The sequence below is a fragment of the Haemaphysalis longicornis genome, unplaced genomic scaffold (assembly GCF_048455015.1).
Source record: "Haemaphysalis longicornis isolate Haplotype H1 unplaced genomic scaffold, Haemaphysalis longicornis Haplotype H1 scaffold_7, whole genome shotgun sequence".
Classification (NCBI taxonomy): Eukaryota; Metazoa; Arthropoda; class Arachnida; order Ixodida; family Ixodidae; genus Haemaphysalis; species Haemaphysalis longicornis.
The window spans coordinates 152,902,977-152,921,021 of record NW_027526422.1 but is presented as its reverse complement, the minus strand read 5'-3'; the positions used below and the strand labels follow the sequence as shown (position 1 = coordinate 152,921,021).

At 49.9% G+C, this 18,045-nt stretch overlaps 1 protein-coding gene across 2 annotated transcripts; it reads left to right on the top strand.

Annotated features, from left to right (window-relative positions):
• Positions 1–1,743: 1,743 nt before the first annotated feature.
• On the top strand, positions 1,744–5,830 carry LOC144147144 (uncharacterized). Of its 2 annotated transcripts, XM_077679215.1 has the most exons (3): positions 1,744–3,211; positions 4,301–4,426; positions 5,039–5,830. In XM_077679215.1, exons 1-3 carry the CDS (start codon positions 1,835–1,837, stop codon positions 5,150–5,152), a joined length of 1,617 nt encoding a protein of 538 aa, XP_077535341.1. In that variant the 5' UTR covers positions 1,744–1,834; the 3' UTR covers positions 5,153–5,830. The 2 variants fall into 2 exon arrangements, with proteins under 2 accessions (XP_077535341.1, XP_077535340.1); XM_077679214.1 differs by having other exon boundaries at positions 4,301–5,830.
• Positions 5,831–18,045: the final 12,215 nt, after the last annotated feature.

The window sequence follows — 18,045 nt, the reverse complement described above, 5'->3', positions numbered from 1 at the left end:
GCCGGTTAAAAGTATCATGCGTGACAGACAACTCTTCGTTGGAGGATATGAAACGCGGGTAAGGATGTAGTCAGTTGAAAAATCTCTGTGGCTAGCCCGCAAAGTGTTCCAAGCTGCGGCTTTAGAGTAGCGTAGCAACGGTCGCGATGGAACTAATCCCACCCGTCTCCCAGCACTCTACCTATTATACGCCAATTACTGGACTCTCACCGACGGGGTATGCTGCCCGCGAGGAGAGGGCCCTTTCCGAAGCACGATTACAAAATTTTCTGCCGCAGCAGATAAAGAGAGACTTCCTGCGGCAGAGCCAGATGGCTTCTTTCTGGCCGGGCTCTAAGGATCAAAATTTAATTCCCGTTTCTCCTACATCGCGGCGCCAACACGAAGTAAATGCCGAGAGCCCTTTATAAAGTATTGGTAAACTCGTCGGCGTGATGCCGGCAGAAGATTTTGAAGGTAAGAAAGCGCCCGCGGCGTGGATAGCGCTCAAGCATTAAAGAGGAAAGCCTGGCCGCTCACTGCGTCCCCTGGGTGCGAGGCTAGGTTTTACCTTGGGGCTACGAAACGACCTATAAGCGCGGCAAATCTTGGCTGCACACGGGAGATTCTTTCGGGATGGATTTTCGTCGTCACGTTTTAAAATCCGAATTCTGTTCACGAGAGCCAAGCCTCCGGAAAAGCCCATGAGGCCACAACATTGTGTATGGAGACGACGTAAATGTAGCCAAACGACCTTCTCAGCTGCTGCTGCTGCCGGGGTTTCTACATGTCAAACGTTTTTAGAACGAAGAACGTCTTCGGCACATTTAATACAAAACACACGTTTGTACATAACCGAAGATGGAAGCGGTCTTTTGCAGCAAGGCAACCGTTGAACTTCCTTCCATTAAAGAAACTTCTCACCCTCGGTCCCCATCACTACGCGCACATGATGCACCTCGTGCACACTTGCCCCGAGCTGCCATTCGCGCTTCCTTCAAAAATCTCGCCCGGCGAGCCGACTGGTCCGCATAACCGCGGCTGCGTTGACTGGAGGGCCTGCGTTACCCCGGCTCGCCGACGTTGCCTTCCCGGAAACGAGCTCACGGCGCACGCTGTACATCCACGGCTCCGTCACAATGGCCCTCCCGAAGTGACGACGAGAAAAGAAAACACTAAAAAAACATACGAGGTGGCTCAGGTGTGGTAGGCCAGGAAGGGACGCCGCGTATATGGCCGCGTCCACCGATAAGGCCGTCATAGCTGCCGTTCAAAGAAATAAACTGAGCGCCTGAGCATTCGTTTGTGACAGTGTGTCCCACTTTAATCAGTGAAGCTGCCTTGCGCGAAGATCAGTTGGGAGCGGTGCTGCTGCTTAGCATCATTAAACGAGACGCAACGGTTCATGGATAAAGTCACCATATTCCTCCGACCCCACAACGGGACCAAAGGTGAGGGGGGGGGGGGTGAAAGGAAGAAAGTGGCACATAGCTTGAAGGTTGAAGGGACACTAGGCCTCCATGCACTTTGTTTTAACTTAAAGGTTTTCTATGAGTTGCAATGGGAGAACAATAGTGTCGAACTGAATGCCTCTGAGCGCTTCTACGAGATTTCTGCTGCGTGTAATGTTTGCGATTTTTTACTGCAGTAGGGGGGAGGGGGGACTATGTTTTTGTTAGTTTTGTGAGAAAATTGGTACGTGAATGTATCGTGCAAGCTGCGCATGCTCGTACAAACCGGCCGTGGCTATCAATGCAAGCGATTACAGCCCCACGTGACTGTGTTCGGCATAGCTATAAAAGCACGGAGCTACAACTAATAAAGGCTTTTCCCCCCGTTCTGTCATGACTGATACATGGTGTCAGAAGGGGATTCAGTCAGCTCGGGCCCTTGCTTGAAAGGGCGTCACCGAAGGATGGAACTGATCAAGCCACCGGATCAGCTGCTGCTTTCTGGTTGCATTGCAAAGAACTGGGATCTCTTCAAGCAGAAGTTTGAGCTGTTCCTGCAGGCGACAGCGGACCCGAAAGAGCCAAGGTCGGAGGCGACGAAGACTGCACTGCTGCTGAGTGTCGCTGGAAATGACGCCCTCGAGGTATTTAACAACTTCACTTTTGTGGAGGGCGAAAGCAAGGAGGACTACGCTACGGTAGTGCAAAAGTTTGAAGCCTATTGCAAGGAACAACTAAATGAAGTCTATGAACGCTACATGTTTCGGTCAAGAACGCAAGCTGAGACGGAGCCGTTCGAGCATTTTGTGCGGGACTTGCGGAAGTTGGCACGAAGCTGCAACTTCGCGGACCTGGCCGACTCTATGATCCGTGACCAGGTTGTGTTCGGCACAAACAATGTGAAGCTGCGAGAAAAGATGCTAAAGGTGAAAGATCTGACACTGCTCAAGGCTGAACAAATCTGCAAAGCTTCGGAAGCATCAGCGCAACAGAATGAAACCTGGGGACAATCGGAAAGGGTAGTAGCAGCGGTGAAGAGACGGCAGCAATTCCGGTGCTGGAATTGTAACAGGTCGCACGAGCGCGGCAGATGCCCTGCGTTCGGGAAAGCTTGTTTTCTGTGTGGCGGCCAGAACCACTTTGAGGCATGTTGCAAGTCAGGGCCTCGAGTCGGTGAAGTAGTGGAGCAGCGAGACACCTTCGACATTCTCGACGTAAGAGTCTGCACCGTGGGAAGTAACGCCGACTGGATTGTGAACGCCCAAGTCGCAGACCAAAACACAGTGTTTAAGGTGGACACTGGATCTCAGGCCAACCTGCTCCCTTATTCGGTGTACCGACGGTGCCGCAATGTGACCGGCCTGCAGCCAAGCGGCTCCATTCTTCGCTCGTACAGTGGGGACGTCATAAAACACATCGGTGTTGCCACTCTACCAGTCGTGGCGAGCAACAAGTCTGCAAGCTTCACTTTCTTTATTTTGAAGAAAGGACGTCAGCCCATACTCGGACTACAGGCGAGCGAAGCACTGGGACTAGTTTGCCGTCCAGTGGATGCGGTGACCGCCAGCAGCAGTGAAGGAATACTGCAAGAATTTTCGCACCTATTTCAAGGCACCGGCCGCGTGGCCCGTGAGTACCGTATGGTGATGCGAGAGGATGCGGTTCCGGTGGTTTTACCAGCCCGACGTGTGCCTGTGGCACTGCAAGAACCTTTTCGACAGGAGTTGGAGCGCCTGGAACGAGGCGGCATCATCGAAAAAGTGGACGAGCCAACTGACTGGGTGAGTCAATTCGTCATTGCGCGGAAAAAGGACGGCACGCTGCGGGTCTGCATTGATCCTAGGCGCATAAACGAATGTCTGAAGCGCGAGCACTACCAGATGCCAAAGCGGGAAGAAATCGAAGCAGAGCTCGCGGGGGCAAAGTATTTTTCGCGGCTGGATGCGAACTCCGGATTTCACCAAATTCCCCTCGACGAAGCCACGTCGAAAATCTGCACATTCGGTACACCCTTTGGGCGTTACCGCTTTTTGAGGCTACCATTTGGCATATCGTCAGCACCCGAGGTGTTTCAAAAGACTTTGAGTGAAATTTTTGATCGGGCTCCGGGTGTGCGCGTATATGTTGACGATGTCCTAATCTGGGGAGCCACTAAAGCAGAACACGACGCACGCCTTCGCAACGCCCTGCAGCTAGCAAGCCAAGCTGGCCTGACCTTTAATCCACACAAGTGCAAGTTCGCGCTTCAGGAAGTAGACTTTCTAGGCGATGTCATCAGCCACAACGGTATAAGACCAAATACCGCACTTAGCGCATCACTGGCCGAGATTCCAATCCCGGAGGACAAGGCAGCCGTGCATCGGATGCTGGGTGTAGCGAATTATTTTGGAAAGTACATTCCCAATCTGGCAGATAAGACCAAGCTACTGCGCAGCCTTGTCAAGAAGGACACAGTTTTCGAATGGAGTGATAATCACAAAGCTGAGTGGAAAGGCATATGCGAGACACTCAGCAGTGCACCGTTGTTGGCACTCTTTGATGCGGCCAAGGAAACAAAAATTAGCTCAGATGCGTCAAAAGATGGCCTTGGAGCCGCACTTTTGCAACTTCACGGTGATAACTGGCGTCCGGTCGCCTACGCGTCACGCGTTATGACGGACAGTGAACAAAGATACTCTCAGATCGAGAAAGAAACAATGAGCATAACGTTTGGTTGTGAAAAGTTTCATCATTTTGTCTACGGCCGACAGATCACTATCGAGACCGACCACCGACCACTTATAGCGATCGCGTCCAAAGGAATTGGGGATATGCCACCACGCCTTCAACGTTTCTTTCTGCGCTTGCTGAAATATGATTATGTGCTTCAGTTTGTCCCAGGGAAGGAGTTGCTGCTAGCCGACATGCTGTCGAGGTCACCCCCCCGCAACGCAGGCGACACTTCAGGATCGACAGAAGACGTAGAAATTCATGCAATCGCCACGGTCTCGGACATGGTAAGCAAGAAAACATTTAGTCGTCTGGTTGATGCTACTGCGAACGATGCTGATCTGCAGAAAGCAATGGCGTACTTGAGAGGAAATGGTGATCTCGGTGGCAGTTTTGAAGCCATTCGCTGCAGAATTGTCGACCATTCAAGGCATTTTGCTGAAGGGCACCAAAGTAGTTGTCCCTAAGTCGATGCTAGCAGAAATGCTGCAACGCATACATGAGGGCCATTTGGGCATGAACAAGTGCAAAGCGAAGGCCCGACTGTTGGTGTTCTGGCCTGGGCTCAACGGCGATATCGAGACAATGTTGAAGGAATGCGCTGTATGCCGCAAGTACGCGTACAAGCAGCAAAGTGAGCCATATATTCTTAGACCAATACCGAACTACGCTTGGTACAGAGTCGGCGTCGATATCTTCCAACACGGCGGGAACTCTTATCTGTGCGTGTTTGATGCGCTCTCCAATTTCCCAGAAGTTGAACGATTAAGTGACACAACAGCAAACAGTGTGATTGACAGGTTGAGTTGCATCTTTGCGAGATACGGGATTCCGGTCGAAGTATGCAGCGACAACGGCCCTCAGTTTTCTTCTCATGAATTTGCTCTTTTTGCATCCAGGTACGATTTCAAGCACGTGACGTCGAGCCCTGGATTTCCGCAGTCAAACGGACTTGCGGAGAAAGGTGTCCAAGTGGTAAAAAGAATACTAAAAAAAACGCAGGAAATCCATGACGACTTTTGGCTTGGCCTTCTTGGTTACCGTTCGACTCCGCTGGAAGATGGTCGATCACCGGGTGAACTTTTACAAGGGAGGAGGCTGCGCACCCAACTACCAGACTTCAGACGGCAGCCCAGATGCCGGGTTTTCAAGCGCAAGCAACGTGATCCCAGTAAGAGGAACCTGACAGACCTTAAGGAAGGGGAGGTTGTGAGGGTTCATGGGAAGGCATGGAACCGAAAAGTTTAAGTGGTAGGACTGACTGCGCCGAGGTCCTATCGTGTTGTTACCGAAGATAACCAAGTGCTCCGACGTAACCGCAAGCACCTGATGCCTACGCTCGAGCCGTTTCAGCAGATTCCGGTCGAAAGCGACGAGTCCGACAGCGAGGAGGGCCCGGACGTACAACCGCCACCGATGCCGCAGTCAACGGTCCTTCAGCCGGCACCGCTGGAGCAAAGACGGTCCGGTCGAACAACTCGCCAACCAAGACGCCTTGGCTACGACCAAAACTTTAACCAAGTGGATTCCATATATGCAACTAACCCTTGAAAAACAAGAGAAGATGTATCGTGCAAGCTGCGCATGCTCGTACAAACCGGCCGTGGCTATCAATGCAAGCGATTACAGCCCCACGTGACTGTGTTCGGCATAGCTATAAAAGCACGGAGCTACAACTAATAAAGGCTTTTCCCCCCGTTCTGTCATGACTGATACAGTGAAGTTATAGTTTCCAGATCAGCATGTTGGCGCAGACCGGAATCTTTTGGACGATGTGGCTGAGAATTGTACTGTCCTGTGCAGGCTCCTGTGCCACAGGGCGAGAGCAGCGCGGGTCGTGCTTTAAACCGCTTTCCACATGGCTGTGCGCATGCCCAGGAGCTGCCTGGAAGAGCTGTTTTTCCCTTTTGTTTATTATTGCCACTCAAGTGCTATGAGAGGCTTCGATGCCAATGGAGTTTTGGAGTCTTGTCACTGCTGCCGACGCCGGCCACAGCCTTCACTAGCTCTTCACTCAATGGGTTATTTATTTATTTATTTATTTGACATACCTCAGTGCCCAAGGGACATTATTGAGGGGAGTGGTACATGAGCAGTACAACGCAAACAACAATAACACACACAAGAGAACTTGGCAATGCGTGTACAAGGCAAAAAAATGCTATGGCAAATGATGCTCTCGCGGCGAAAACATTTAATAATTACAATGTATGCGCTGTCAACAATAACATATTATACAAACTCAAATGAGGAAAAAAAAAGACTGCAGCAGATGAAGAACAAACATGTTTAACAACCACAAAACGTTGAAACGTTTAAAAGGCCTAACTGAGAAACACAAAAAATATTCCGGGCATTTTTATGCACCGAAGATTGACCTGGCCAAGAGGCGTGCCGCGATGTGGTGGCGCGGCATAATTGAAGGCACCTGAGCACTTTCAATTTAAACCGGAGTTCCCCCAGACACATAAAAAAGCAAAGATTATAGTAACATGAACATCCTACGATGCAAGCAGCGCATCAATTGGCTAACTATGCTTCTAAAAATTTGTTACATCAGTTGGAGCAGTGGGGTAATATTTCAGGTAGTCTCACGAGACGCGAAGAGCACCTAAGTTTAAATCACAGATATTAGATGCGGAGCGTCTCATGCTCGGGCTGTGTCCCTCCCTGCCTTGTCCGCCGTCCGCACTCTACTGCGCATGGCGTCTCTTCAGCCCCGTCGGCGTTTGGGCTGACATCAGCGCAGTCCACTATAAAAGAAATAGTTAGGCGGCACCCGGTTTCTATCCCACGACTCTCTGGCCGCAACGCGAGGTTCGTGGCGCTCTTCCCACTGCGCTGCAAACCGAGACGGGAGCATGCGCTACGAGCGCGCCTTATGTCCTTCACTCACTCTAACTACGTCACGAAGCTACTGATACAACGAAGGCACGCGAAGCTGAACGTCAACGGAAACGGCGAACTGAAAACTAATGGGAACTTCAGTCGACCCCATGGCTGCTTCGCATACAACTCAGGGTTCCCCGACGGGAAGATGGTGTAATTTTTGAACCTCCTGCTGCCGCAAAGACAGCAAAAAGGTGCCTATTCCAGCGATCTTTGCAAAATGTGTGGAAAACAAAGTCGACGGAAGGAGTGAGTCTAGCTTCCAAAAGAACGACACTGAAGCTGTGTGTTGGTAAGAGGCCGTCCGTTGGAGTTGACGCTTATACGGAATAGCTCAAATGCGGTGGGGATGACCCTGTTTCACCAGCAATGACCTGAAGACCTGGCGTACAGTCAAGAGATGGAATATCCGTGCCGGAGGCTATTGGCTGAGCGGAGCACTGAAACAACGAATCCGCACCTTTAATGTTCCCGTATGCCTAAACGATGTGGGGATATATGAGGGGTTCCTCGGGGGCCTTGCCAGCTCTCTGGGGTAGGCCCCCACGCTAGCTCCCGGCGTGTCAACCACGCGGGCTCCCATGCCTACGGCAGCCCAGCGAGGTTCGCCGATACGAGAACACAGTAGACAGTAGTGCCGAAGCACAGCCGTTTATTTGGGGAATCCCAAAGCATGCGAGCACAAAGGCTCGACGGCGTTCACGAATCACGCCGTCCGGGTCGTGACCGCGAACGGGAGGCAGGCACTCACGGCGCGCGACAAACAAAGCTCCCACCTGAGATGCATGAATCCATTCATGATCCGAAACGCTCTAGAACGTTCATTGCAACCTTGCCGTCAAAAAAAGAGCGAGGGGTGTTGATTCTGTTGGGTTTTTGTTTTCGGCGGGAACGCAAGTAGACACCACAAACAAAGATCTAAGCCAGCCACGCCTGTACGCCTTTACGCTGCATTCTAGCACTGGAATTTTTTCTGAAAAACTGGAGTTTGTACTTCGGACGAATGCGAGACCTAGGCTATTTACCCACGGTTTACCTATGCCTGGGTTCTTCGTTAACAGCCCCCCTCGCCTACCGTAGGTGCTGAACCGCTCAAGGCCCGTGTCAAATGACATTTATTCTCCTGCTGAACATTCTGGTGGGAAGGCTGCTGCTTGGAGTTGGAACGTACATAAATTTACTTTTTCCGCACAGATTGGCTAAAGCTGCAAAACCTCGACTGCGATGAACGAGGTTCCGGTGAATATGATAATCCAATCCGACTCCCCGCACCCACGCCGTGTTTGACGGGAAGGGCCAGAGGGACCCGTCAGCGTCAGCAAAACAAATGCTTTCTTCAATAGCAGGGTGCACAGATGCACGCCCTTCATCATTCCTGGCGTGTTTGAAAGCCTTTGGTGACTGCCTTGGCGATGACATTTTTTAGCCCCGCTTCCCACCTGCGTCCCCTGAAGTCTTACTTGCCGCTCTCGTCCGAAAAGCGGAGAATTTATGCCCTCTGCCCTCATTTTCTTTGCTCTGATGCTAGGTGACAGCTGCAGGTGAAGTCGGCAGCACCAGCGTTCAGCCGTCCAGCTGGCGGGGCGTCAAAAACTTAATCCGTCTCACCCTAGCCAGTTGTGGCCACAACGTTTTGATTTGTAGGGTTTAACGCGCCGACGCAACGCAGACGATGAGGCGCGCCGTAGTGGAGGGCTCCGGATTAATTTTGACCACCTGGGGATCTTTATCGTGCTGTGGCCACAACGTGTACCTTGTAGGGTGTGCGTAACGAAAAAAATCACGCCATATCCACGGAATGAATGATGATACGTGGGGCGAAGCTCGAGAGGGGGAGATCATCGGTAACCGTAACTCTCCCGTGAAAGTTCGCCCATTACATCATTAAGAAAGACGTAAGACTGTGTGCGTTTCTTCGTTTGTTCTTTTCATTTCGTCGTTGTTTGTGATCTGTGAAATGAAGCGAGAGAGGTTCTTGTACTGGCTGCAATGGGAAGTTTGCAAACACTAAGTCTATACACGTTCCTCGGATCGTGGTAGGGTTCATATGGATACATCTGGGTGCGTATTTGAAGTAAGAACTTTTATTTAGGGCGAACTTGTGCCCGAACAAGACGAGAGGAAACGAGCAAAGGTCCTTGCGTCTCGTTCGATCTCCGAGAACGACTGCCTGCGTTCGTGGCGTGATCTCTTGCGTGATCTCCCCCTCGCAGTGCACGTGCGCTCGCGCCTCCGTTGGCGAACACAGACAAGCTCGCGCTCCCGGTGCCGAGTTTGCGCTGCCGGTTGCAGACGGTTCTTGCGCGTGCAACGCGGCCCATTTTGCGACATCTCCGAAAGCATGCGGCGGTCACGTACCACGAGACACAAAGGATGGACAAACCCATGACTTAAGGAGCTTCGTCCCTAAAAGAGAAAAGTCCGGCAAGGGCACCTCGCAGCCTCCGTGTGTCAAAGTGCGCTCGCGTCTGTGAGCATGCTTCAAACAAGCGCGAAGATCGTCCATTTTGGCGTTTTGCAAAGCTAAAATGTACTTCAGAAGCTTTTAAAAGGAAATACCGACCTGTTTTTATTGTAGTGCCTTGTTTGATAAAGAAGAGAAACTTTCTGAGCGGGATCTATCATGGACTCCTCAAGTTTCACTACTGAAAAGCCTGATTGCAGTGCTCTAGCTATTCAAGTTTCTGGCTGGAAAGAGGTGGGTTGTCTCCGTGCACCAATTTTCCGCTTATACGACGCCGTGTTTCTTGGTATTTTACGTTACGGCCTGCTTGTATTAACCAACACGTGTGAAAGTAACCTACAGACAATTCAGGCCACACAAGCCCAGCGTCTTCGGACATGTCTCGGTCTCCCGCGTTGCGCCTCACCTGTGGCCACAGTTTGCATCGCCAGGGACCACCCGATCACAACTGACATGCCACTGGAGACAATGAGGGCAAACATTAGGCAACTCACCCGGTTGCCTCACCACCACCTTGCATGCCTGCCTTCAACACGACCAAAGGCATATTTTTGTAAGGTGGTTGCCGCTCACAGTGGGAGCTTGCCATCGAGATATCCACCTCCATCACGACCCTCGTCCCCACTTTGGTGCCTGTTACAGCCACAACTGCACCTAACCATCCCGGGAATAAAAAAGAAAGCGGGCCTTCCACCTAGTGCTCTTCAACAGCTGTCCCTACTCTATTTATGTGAGGCCTACAGAGACAGGGTCGGTAATCCTCATGGACCGAGTCGGTAGACACAGACGGATCGGTAACCACTTACAGTTGGTATAACAGCCGGTGTTGTTATAATACCACAAAAGTCAGTCGACATTCACTTTAAGCTTCCAAACTCTACGACGTCAAGTGCTTCTGAATTGACAGCTATTAGGGAGGTCCTTCTATTCATACAGCGGGAATCGCCAGAAAAATGGGTTGTGCTCTGCGACTCGAGGCCCACTCTTCAGTGCATCCTGTATGCCCTCCGCCCCGGCCCATACGAACAACTTGTGGCTGAAATCCGGTGCTTATATGACGCAGTAATCATACATGGGCATGTTATTGTTTTCCAGCGCCTTCCAAGCCACTGCGGCATTACTTGGAACGAACATGGGATAGAGCGGCTCATGGCGCCCACAAAAGTGCAAGATTGACCTGCATCCCTCTATCACGCATTGAGGCAGCCGCTGCGGTCCATTGCCAGCGAAGTCACTCTCGCTAAGTGGAACACACCAGAGTTTCCGAACTCTCGTCTTTACTCGCTCGACCCCGATTTGCAGCGCCACCTATTTAGTAACGTGCCACGCCCGGACGTCACCTTACTTTGTCGCCTGTGGCTAGGTGTTGCTTTCACCGGTGCTTACTCCTATATCATTGGAATGGCCAATAGCCCATTTGTGATGTGTGCGCCACCAAAGAGACGATTCAACGCCTTGTGTGCCCTTCTGACCGATTCACAACGCAGAGGCAACAGCTCTCCACCACATTTCGCGGACTCGACGACCACCCCTTTACTTCACATACAATTTTGAGTCGTAGGCCTATTCCGTCACAGGCCGAAAAGGCTACAAAAGCCTTACTTCGCTTTCTGAAGGACACGGGCCTATCTGAATGATTGCAGGGTCTTTACTACAGTGCAGCGCCATTAGCTCGCCAATTTTATCAGTGTACCGCCTTAGTTTTGACATTTTCTTGTTTTGTGAGTGTGCTTTGTACTGCCTTTGTAGCTGCCATGACCACGCCTTGTGTTTTGCTAATTTTCTACCTCTTCTCTTCTCGTTTGATGTGTACCGCGGTCCTTCCTTTCTCATTCATTCCCCGTATCCCCACTCGCCTGAGTAGGGTAGCCAACCAGACAGTACCCTGGTTAACCTCCCTGCCGTTACTGTACTGTTCCTTCCTTCATTCCTTCTTTCCTTCCTTCCTCCCGTGTCCCCACTCCCCTGAGTACTGTAGCCAACCGGACAATACCATGGTTAACCTCCCTGCCTTTACTGTACTGTTCCTCCCTCCCTTCCTTCCTTCCTTCCTTCCTTCCTTCCTTCCTTCCTTCCTTCCTTCCTTCCTTCCTTCCTTCCTTCCTTCCTTCCTTCCTTCCTTCCTTCCGAGCCGGTTGACCATTCCGAATCCGAAAATGTTTCTGTCACCACTGCCGCACCTGAGCTGCCTCCACCATCGCACAACCGTCTCCACATCGCTTCGCCCTCAAACCATCCCTCGCAGATAAACTCCGCCGGACAAAATAGTCCCGCTCCTGCCTTTCGCCTCCAAAACTTTTCGGTACACCCACTTAACGGGCAAAAGACTAATCAACGCCGATTCATAACTGATTTCTTGATTTCTCTCGTCTTTTTTTAAGTATTGTTAAAAGGCAGCAGTATTATTTGAGAAAAAAACATCTTTGTTCAAACACTTGCTCTAACATGGCCTATGAATATGGGCCGCTTTTCTGCGATTTACGTGCTTACCGCATAAATAATTGAGTAAGCTCGAGCTGGCCCTTCACTTGGTAAAGCATATTCATGTTAGCTTCACCGAAAGCCGCATATTAAATTTTAATCTTGCGTAATGAATGGGTGCCCGTCGGCTCCACAGCGAAAGACCGAGAGAACGCGATATTTAGTGAGCCTGGCGATGTTGGCCGAGCTAAGTGTGGATGTGTTACATGTGAAAAATGAAGTAGTAGAAAATGCAGTATGCAGCACTTCAGTTTACACTCTTCTGCACACTTTGTAACAGAATGGACATTTTAAATGAACAAATTGACAGTGTAGAGGTGCAACGGAACATGCCGCCTCCTAACAGAAACAATCGGCGAGCACAGGACAAAAGCGAAAGAAATCTTTACGAACCCACATTCAGATAATGAGAAGAAAGCTTGGTACAGAACTCAGTGCTCTACGACTAATTTCCCGCCTAATACAGGCCGGCCGAACACAAGGGAACTCCGGAAGAATACTCGTACCATGTTCGTCCTTTACTTGGACTCTTTGCCATCAGCACAAGAAGAATTTAGAGACACCCCGTCATTTGCTTTGTTTTATTGCATCACCGAGAGGCGTCGAGGGAGCGAGCAAGATTTCAAAACGTAGCTTTGCGAGCCAGTGAAGTAATACCGCCAATTCGACAACTTATACTGTGACGGTGAACTTTGGCGTTGATCGTGCAAGAACAAGGACTTCAATAAATACCCGGAGGTGTTTCTCACATTCGCTGAAGGCTACATCCTAACAGCAGTCGCGGTAAGCATACGGCCATTATATTTCTTGGGACGAAAATGGTGCCCCAATCGAGCGTTCGTTTAGCGTGATTCAGCGTGTGAAAACGTGGCTTCGTGCGACGGTGTCCGACAATAGTCTGCATGGAGTCATAATGCTTCATGTGCATCGTCAAAATTTTCAAAAAGAGAGGCAAATAGTCTTCGAAGAATTAATTACTTTGCAATCTGCGTGCCCGTACACGCAGCTTGCTTATACTATGGATGAGTAATAAGAGTTATTATGGAGTTATAAGAACAGGTTGACACGAAGAAAATACCAATTTCTCGCAATTTCGGCTACAAACATCATTTATTTTACGTGGTTACCCAATCGGTGCCGGGCATTTGTTTAAAAAATCTGTGCTCTCGATCGTTCTCTTTACTAATGATGCCGTTATGTAACGCAGTGGTTTCATTCTGCGTCGTATGAGCGTTAATGGACATTTTAAAACCTAATTGTCACCCCTAAGAACAGAAACACGCTTTCTTTGTTATATCCCTCGGATTCTGCGGAACTTTGATTAAGATATATTTACGAACCCCCACCCACCTACGGCGGGGCACAGGGTTTGATCCCATCAAGAAAGAATCCTGCCGACGCCCATGGCGATGGCATGCAACAATCGCGAGGAAAGCTGACATCTTTTCATGATAAGCATGTAATGTGCTTACAAGCATACTTATGTGCATGCAATGTGCTTATGCAATGTGCTTATAAGCATGCAATGTGCATGCAATGCGCTTGCATGATAAGCATGCAATGTGCATGCTTATTTATACCACAACATGAAAGCCGAGCAATACGTTTTGAATCCAGAGAAGGGTTGGCGCCCTGGTTAAGTAAGCCAGAACTTTGTATAATCAATTTTCTCGCAGCGCTGAAATAGTTGTAAAGTACCACTAACACGCATCGTCCATCAAGCGGATTACACCTCAGCGCTACCACTGGCGCGAAATAATTTTTTCCAGGTAAACTATTCCCTAAAAAACGACGCTAAAGTATGACCACCAGCGGCCCCGGTGACGCCAAAGTGAAAACGCAAGTAAGGATGGTCTGCGTGTCGTCACCCACTCCTGCCACCGCGCAATCGTGATGGATGTTAGGCTGAGCATCCCGGCGCCGAGCTCTAGAAACACCAACTCAATAACAAGGCAGTGTTCATTGATGTCAGGGTGCCGCACTATTTGTCTTAATTTGCGGGCAGGGGATCCATGTTGGCGACCGGAACACGTAGTGCTCGTGCCGCGTCAAGAGACGACTCTGCATAGGCCCTTATGCAGCCGCCAACGCGATGCACGGGCGAGCAGGTGAAGTGCCTTCGTAGCTGGTCGGTGTTGGCTGAGTGCGCACTCTTGGCTCGCTATCGGGGCAACTGATCGGCATGGCGGTCCCCTGCGAATAGCACCGTCGCGATGCGGGGTCCGCAGCCCTCTGCTGCCTCGACAACAGGAAGGCACGCGGGAGCCACGGGCGAGCCACCGCATTCCTGAGTGGAGAGGCGGGTGTCGGATTCGGGTCGGGCCTTTTGTCGCGCAGGCCTACACGAGCCAACGACGACGGGCGAGTAATTGCGTCGAATAGTCAGGGGCAGTTGACTAGTTGGTTCCGATGGGCAGCTGCTGAGTCTGTGCGCTTATCTCTGGTTTAATATTACCTTTCCCAATCGAATATAGAGAATACTATTTTGTGGGTGCAAAACAAAAAGAAACTCTGCCGCTCCTTAAAGTTGAGAAAAGTGAAAAATCTTTGTTATGTCAAAACTGCGTTAAAAATTCGTCAAAACCTTCGCTAGAAGTGCGTTCAACCTGCGCTGGAAGTGTGGCCAATCGCTCATCACACCAAATAGAAAACGAAGCACGAACCCATGCGATGATTTTTCGCGCATTGTGTAAGCGCATATACCAACGACCTAAGTGCATTCCGGTACGTCATTTATGAGATAAAGGTATACTGTTGTACTCCTTCCCCATGATCGATGCATATATTGTCTTATCTGCAACCGTTACTTTTTAACCATCTTCAATTAACAGTTTTTACTCTGTGGAATCGATTTGATTGATTGTGGGGTTTAACGCGCCGACTCAACGCAGGCGATGGTGCGCGCCGTAGTGGAGGGCTCCGGATTAATTTTGACCACCTGGGGATCTTTAACGTGCGCCGAAATCTCGTGCACACGGGCGTTTTTGCTTTTCACCTCCATCAGAAAAGCGGCCGCCGCGGCCGGGAATTGAACCCGCGACCTCGTGCTCAGCAGCGCAACGCCTTAGCCACTGAGCCACCGCGGCGGGTTACTCTGTGGAATCCCGGTTCACGCGCGCTCCGTGCGTCCAGAAATATTACCAGAGCTTTTCGGTCGACCAACCGGTCTATAAGGAAATGCATTATTTTTAAAGCGAACCTTTAGTGTTCTCACTGATGGCTTCTGCAACAAAAAAGCCGGTGAAGTAAAAGAAATAAAATAATTCCCGCCACGCCCCTCGCATTAAGAAGCCGACGTCTACACTATGCTCTATTTCGACATGGTCGAAGCGGTTTGGACTTGGAGAGGAGTGCATGGACGTAGAAAACTAGACAGAAAAATCCTTCACCTCACCGTGTAAAGACGAGGGCGATCCGTCACGAGTGAGGTTTGTGTTCAACCATCGTCGTGTTAGACAGAGGGGTGCCTCATTTTTCGACAGGACGCCATCGGTCCCACTTATAGAGCTGTCGCTTTAAAAACACTGCTTAAATAACAAACAGTACGAATTCACGAAAAGCCTCTTAAATGAGTTCGTACTTTTCACTCGAAGTATGCCTTGGCGAACCACGGTAGGATTTTGCAGGCATTTTTAGCATCACTTTTTAGAGCATATTTTTGAATGCACAGCGCACAGGAACTCTTTCCTACAAATTATTTACAGATAAAAAAGTGAATATGTACATGAAGTACGCATAGGTAAAGAAAACGTCCAAAGGCATTAACTAGCTTCTGCAGTAATGTCCATACACTTGCCGTAGTACCTGCTGATGCTAGGCTTTGCCAATATATCAATCAGTACAACAGATACGGAGTTATTTTCCACTTGTGAGAACGTACATTGAGTTACTCGTTGCTTGTCACAATGTGTTCATAGTAGAGTATGTAGTGACTCAGCCCCTACGTGCGCCCTATGGTGATTACAGTGCAGCTAGCTCGCGTCGGACAGCGATAGTGACGCCGGTGAGTCGTGTGCCTGCGCGTGCGTGTGCGATAAACAGTTAACGGACAACGGAACACGTGTAGTGCGTACCAAGCCCGGAACATGCGCACAACGGCCCGGTCTGGTATAAAGACTGCTCTCATGGGTGGGGTAGGGGGGAGTTGGACGGAACAGCTCGGCGGCAGCAGAACCAGGATGGGAGCAGCAAAAGGCAGACAACCGGACCGACTAACCCTGGCCAGCTCGCACTAACCAGCACATGTGCTGGGCGCAAACGGAGTGGCATGGTACAGAGTCTCGAACGTTGTCGTAAGTGTAGAGCGAAGTGCTGTGTTATTTTTCTGCACAATCGGTGCAGTGAGTTTTTGCAGTGTCATGTTGTTTACATGACCGTTTGTGTTACAAGCTGCTTTTTCTACCCATGTCATTTTTGTTTCGCTGTCCCGGAATAACCCGGTGATGTGTGTTTCTTTTGTGTCGGCGTCACTTCATAGGGGGGGGGGGGGGGGTCAGGGTCGCGAACCCTTCGCTCATGAAGGGGGTGCCTTCAAGTTGTACACCAATAAGAATTCCCATGTGCTGTCAGTACGTGGTCTCCTACGAGAGGCGTGTGGTTACAGGAAACGGCTGGAACTCGTGTTTTATTGGAACTATCCCGAAACATGTGGTATTACGTTGGTCTGCTTAAACAACTATATACCCATGAGAAGTTCTATCTGAGCAGGTTTTGTAGGAATATCACAAAGGCTCCACTTCTAAGTCACCCCATCCGCAAGGTGCCATGCAACTGACAAACCAATCTTTGCGAGGGTAACACTGTTATCCTTTTTAATTTATCTGACGTAATTATTTCACAAGAAAGGAAAATCGCGAAATAGAAGCAACGGATTTTTGGGGTATTCCAAGCGTTTGGGCTGCTGTCCAGACAACCTGGTTTTCGTGTGCTGAAAACACATTCACGCGATGGCTTGGGAGACAATCCTTAAAGACGGTAGTCCCTTTTTGGGCTGTCTAAGCAGGGAAGAGTACCGTTGTTCTGCTGTTATGAATACTGATCGCACCGGTTTTAACGATGGGTAAAAAGAACAATGCGTTAAAAAAATCATGCACCCCTCCATCTAGCGATGACGATGGTTGGACGCGAAGCTTTCTCGTAATATATTCTTCGGTAGGCCAATCCCCCACTGCGAGTACGAGCTACTATGCAGGTACGCACCACTCTTCTGGAATACCCACAGCACCTCTAGAGTGTGCACTACGCAGGTCTAACGTTTGGGTTTGGGATGTACGGCGCCAATGGGTACCTCCTGCTTGGTGTTCGCTTCAACCATGTCGAAATGAAGCAATCGCATAGACGCCGGCTTCATTACGCGATGGACCCAAGTTTGATTCCAGCCATGGAAAATGTTTTTGTCTTTTACTTCACCCAGGACCATTCATCGCCATCGTCAGAAAAATTTGGCTTTCCTGCAGGGCGTACTGGCCCACAACGGCATCAGTGAAGACGATAAAGCTTCGCTTTAAAAACAGCACGGCAGGGGCGCGGGCTGTCGGACACTGGAAAATTGTATAGAGCAAGCTTCCACTGTGTTTTACATCCCAGTTGCAAGAGGGGAGCTGAAATGCGCGAGGGGTGGGAAGTGGAGAAAGGCAAAGTTGTTACATAGCAGGGGCGGCTGTGAAGTTGCCACCTTTCGACAATGTTTGCAAAAAAATGCGCGGCCATTTTGTTTTAACTCCCTTGTGGATGTACTAAAAGCTACTTAAATCAATTCATAAGCTATGATAGGGACGTAATCACGAAATCCCGAGTCCCAATGCCCATAACTTCGGTGTAGGCTACGATATCCCACCTTAACAGTTGCCACTTCGTGAGGGATACAGTGTCAAAAATCCTGTTCGCCGTTTTACAGGTGTGTTTGGACGAAATGCTGAAGTTGGTTTTCTGAAATTTGAACGGGTAACAAATGTAACCAGACACCTAAAATGACGAATTCCTGAAAAACGTTTTTAGCATTTTTTATACCTCGCGAGCGTACTTTCAGAACATTTAGACATATTGAGCCTTTGAAAAATAATAGCTGTTCAC

Excerpts from the sequence above, each read along its gene's own strand:
- LOC144147144 (XM_077679214.1), top strand. The coding sequence starts at position 1,835 with ATGGTGTCAGAAGGGGATTCAGTCAGCTCGGGCCCTTGCTTGAAAGGG. Across the intron at positions 3,212-4,300 it reads TGGACGAGCCAACTGACTGG|TTTGTCCCAGGGAAGGAGTT; the intron begins GTGAGTCAATTC and ends TATGTGCTTCAG.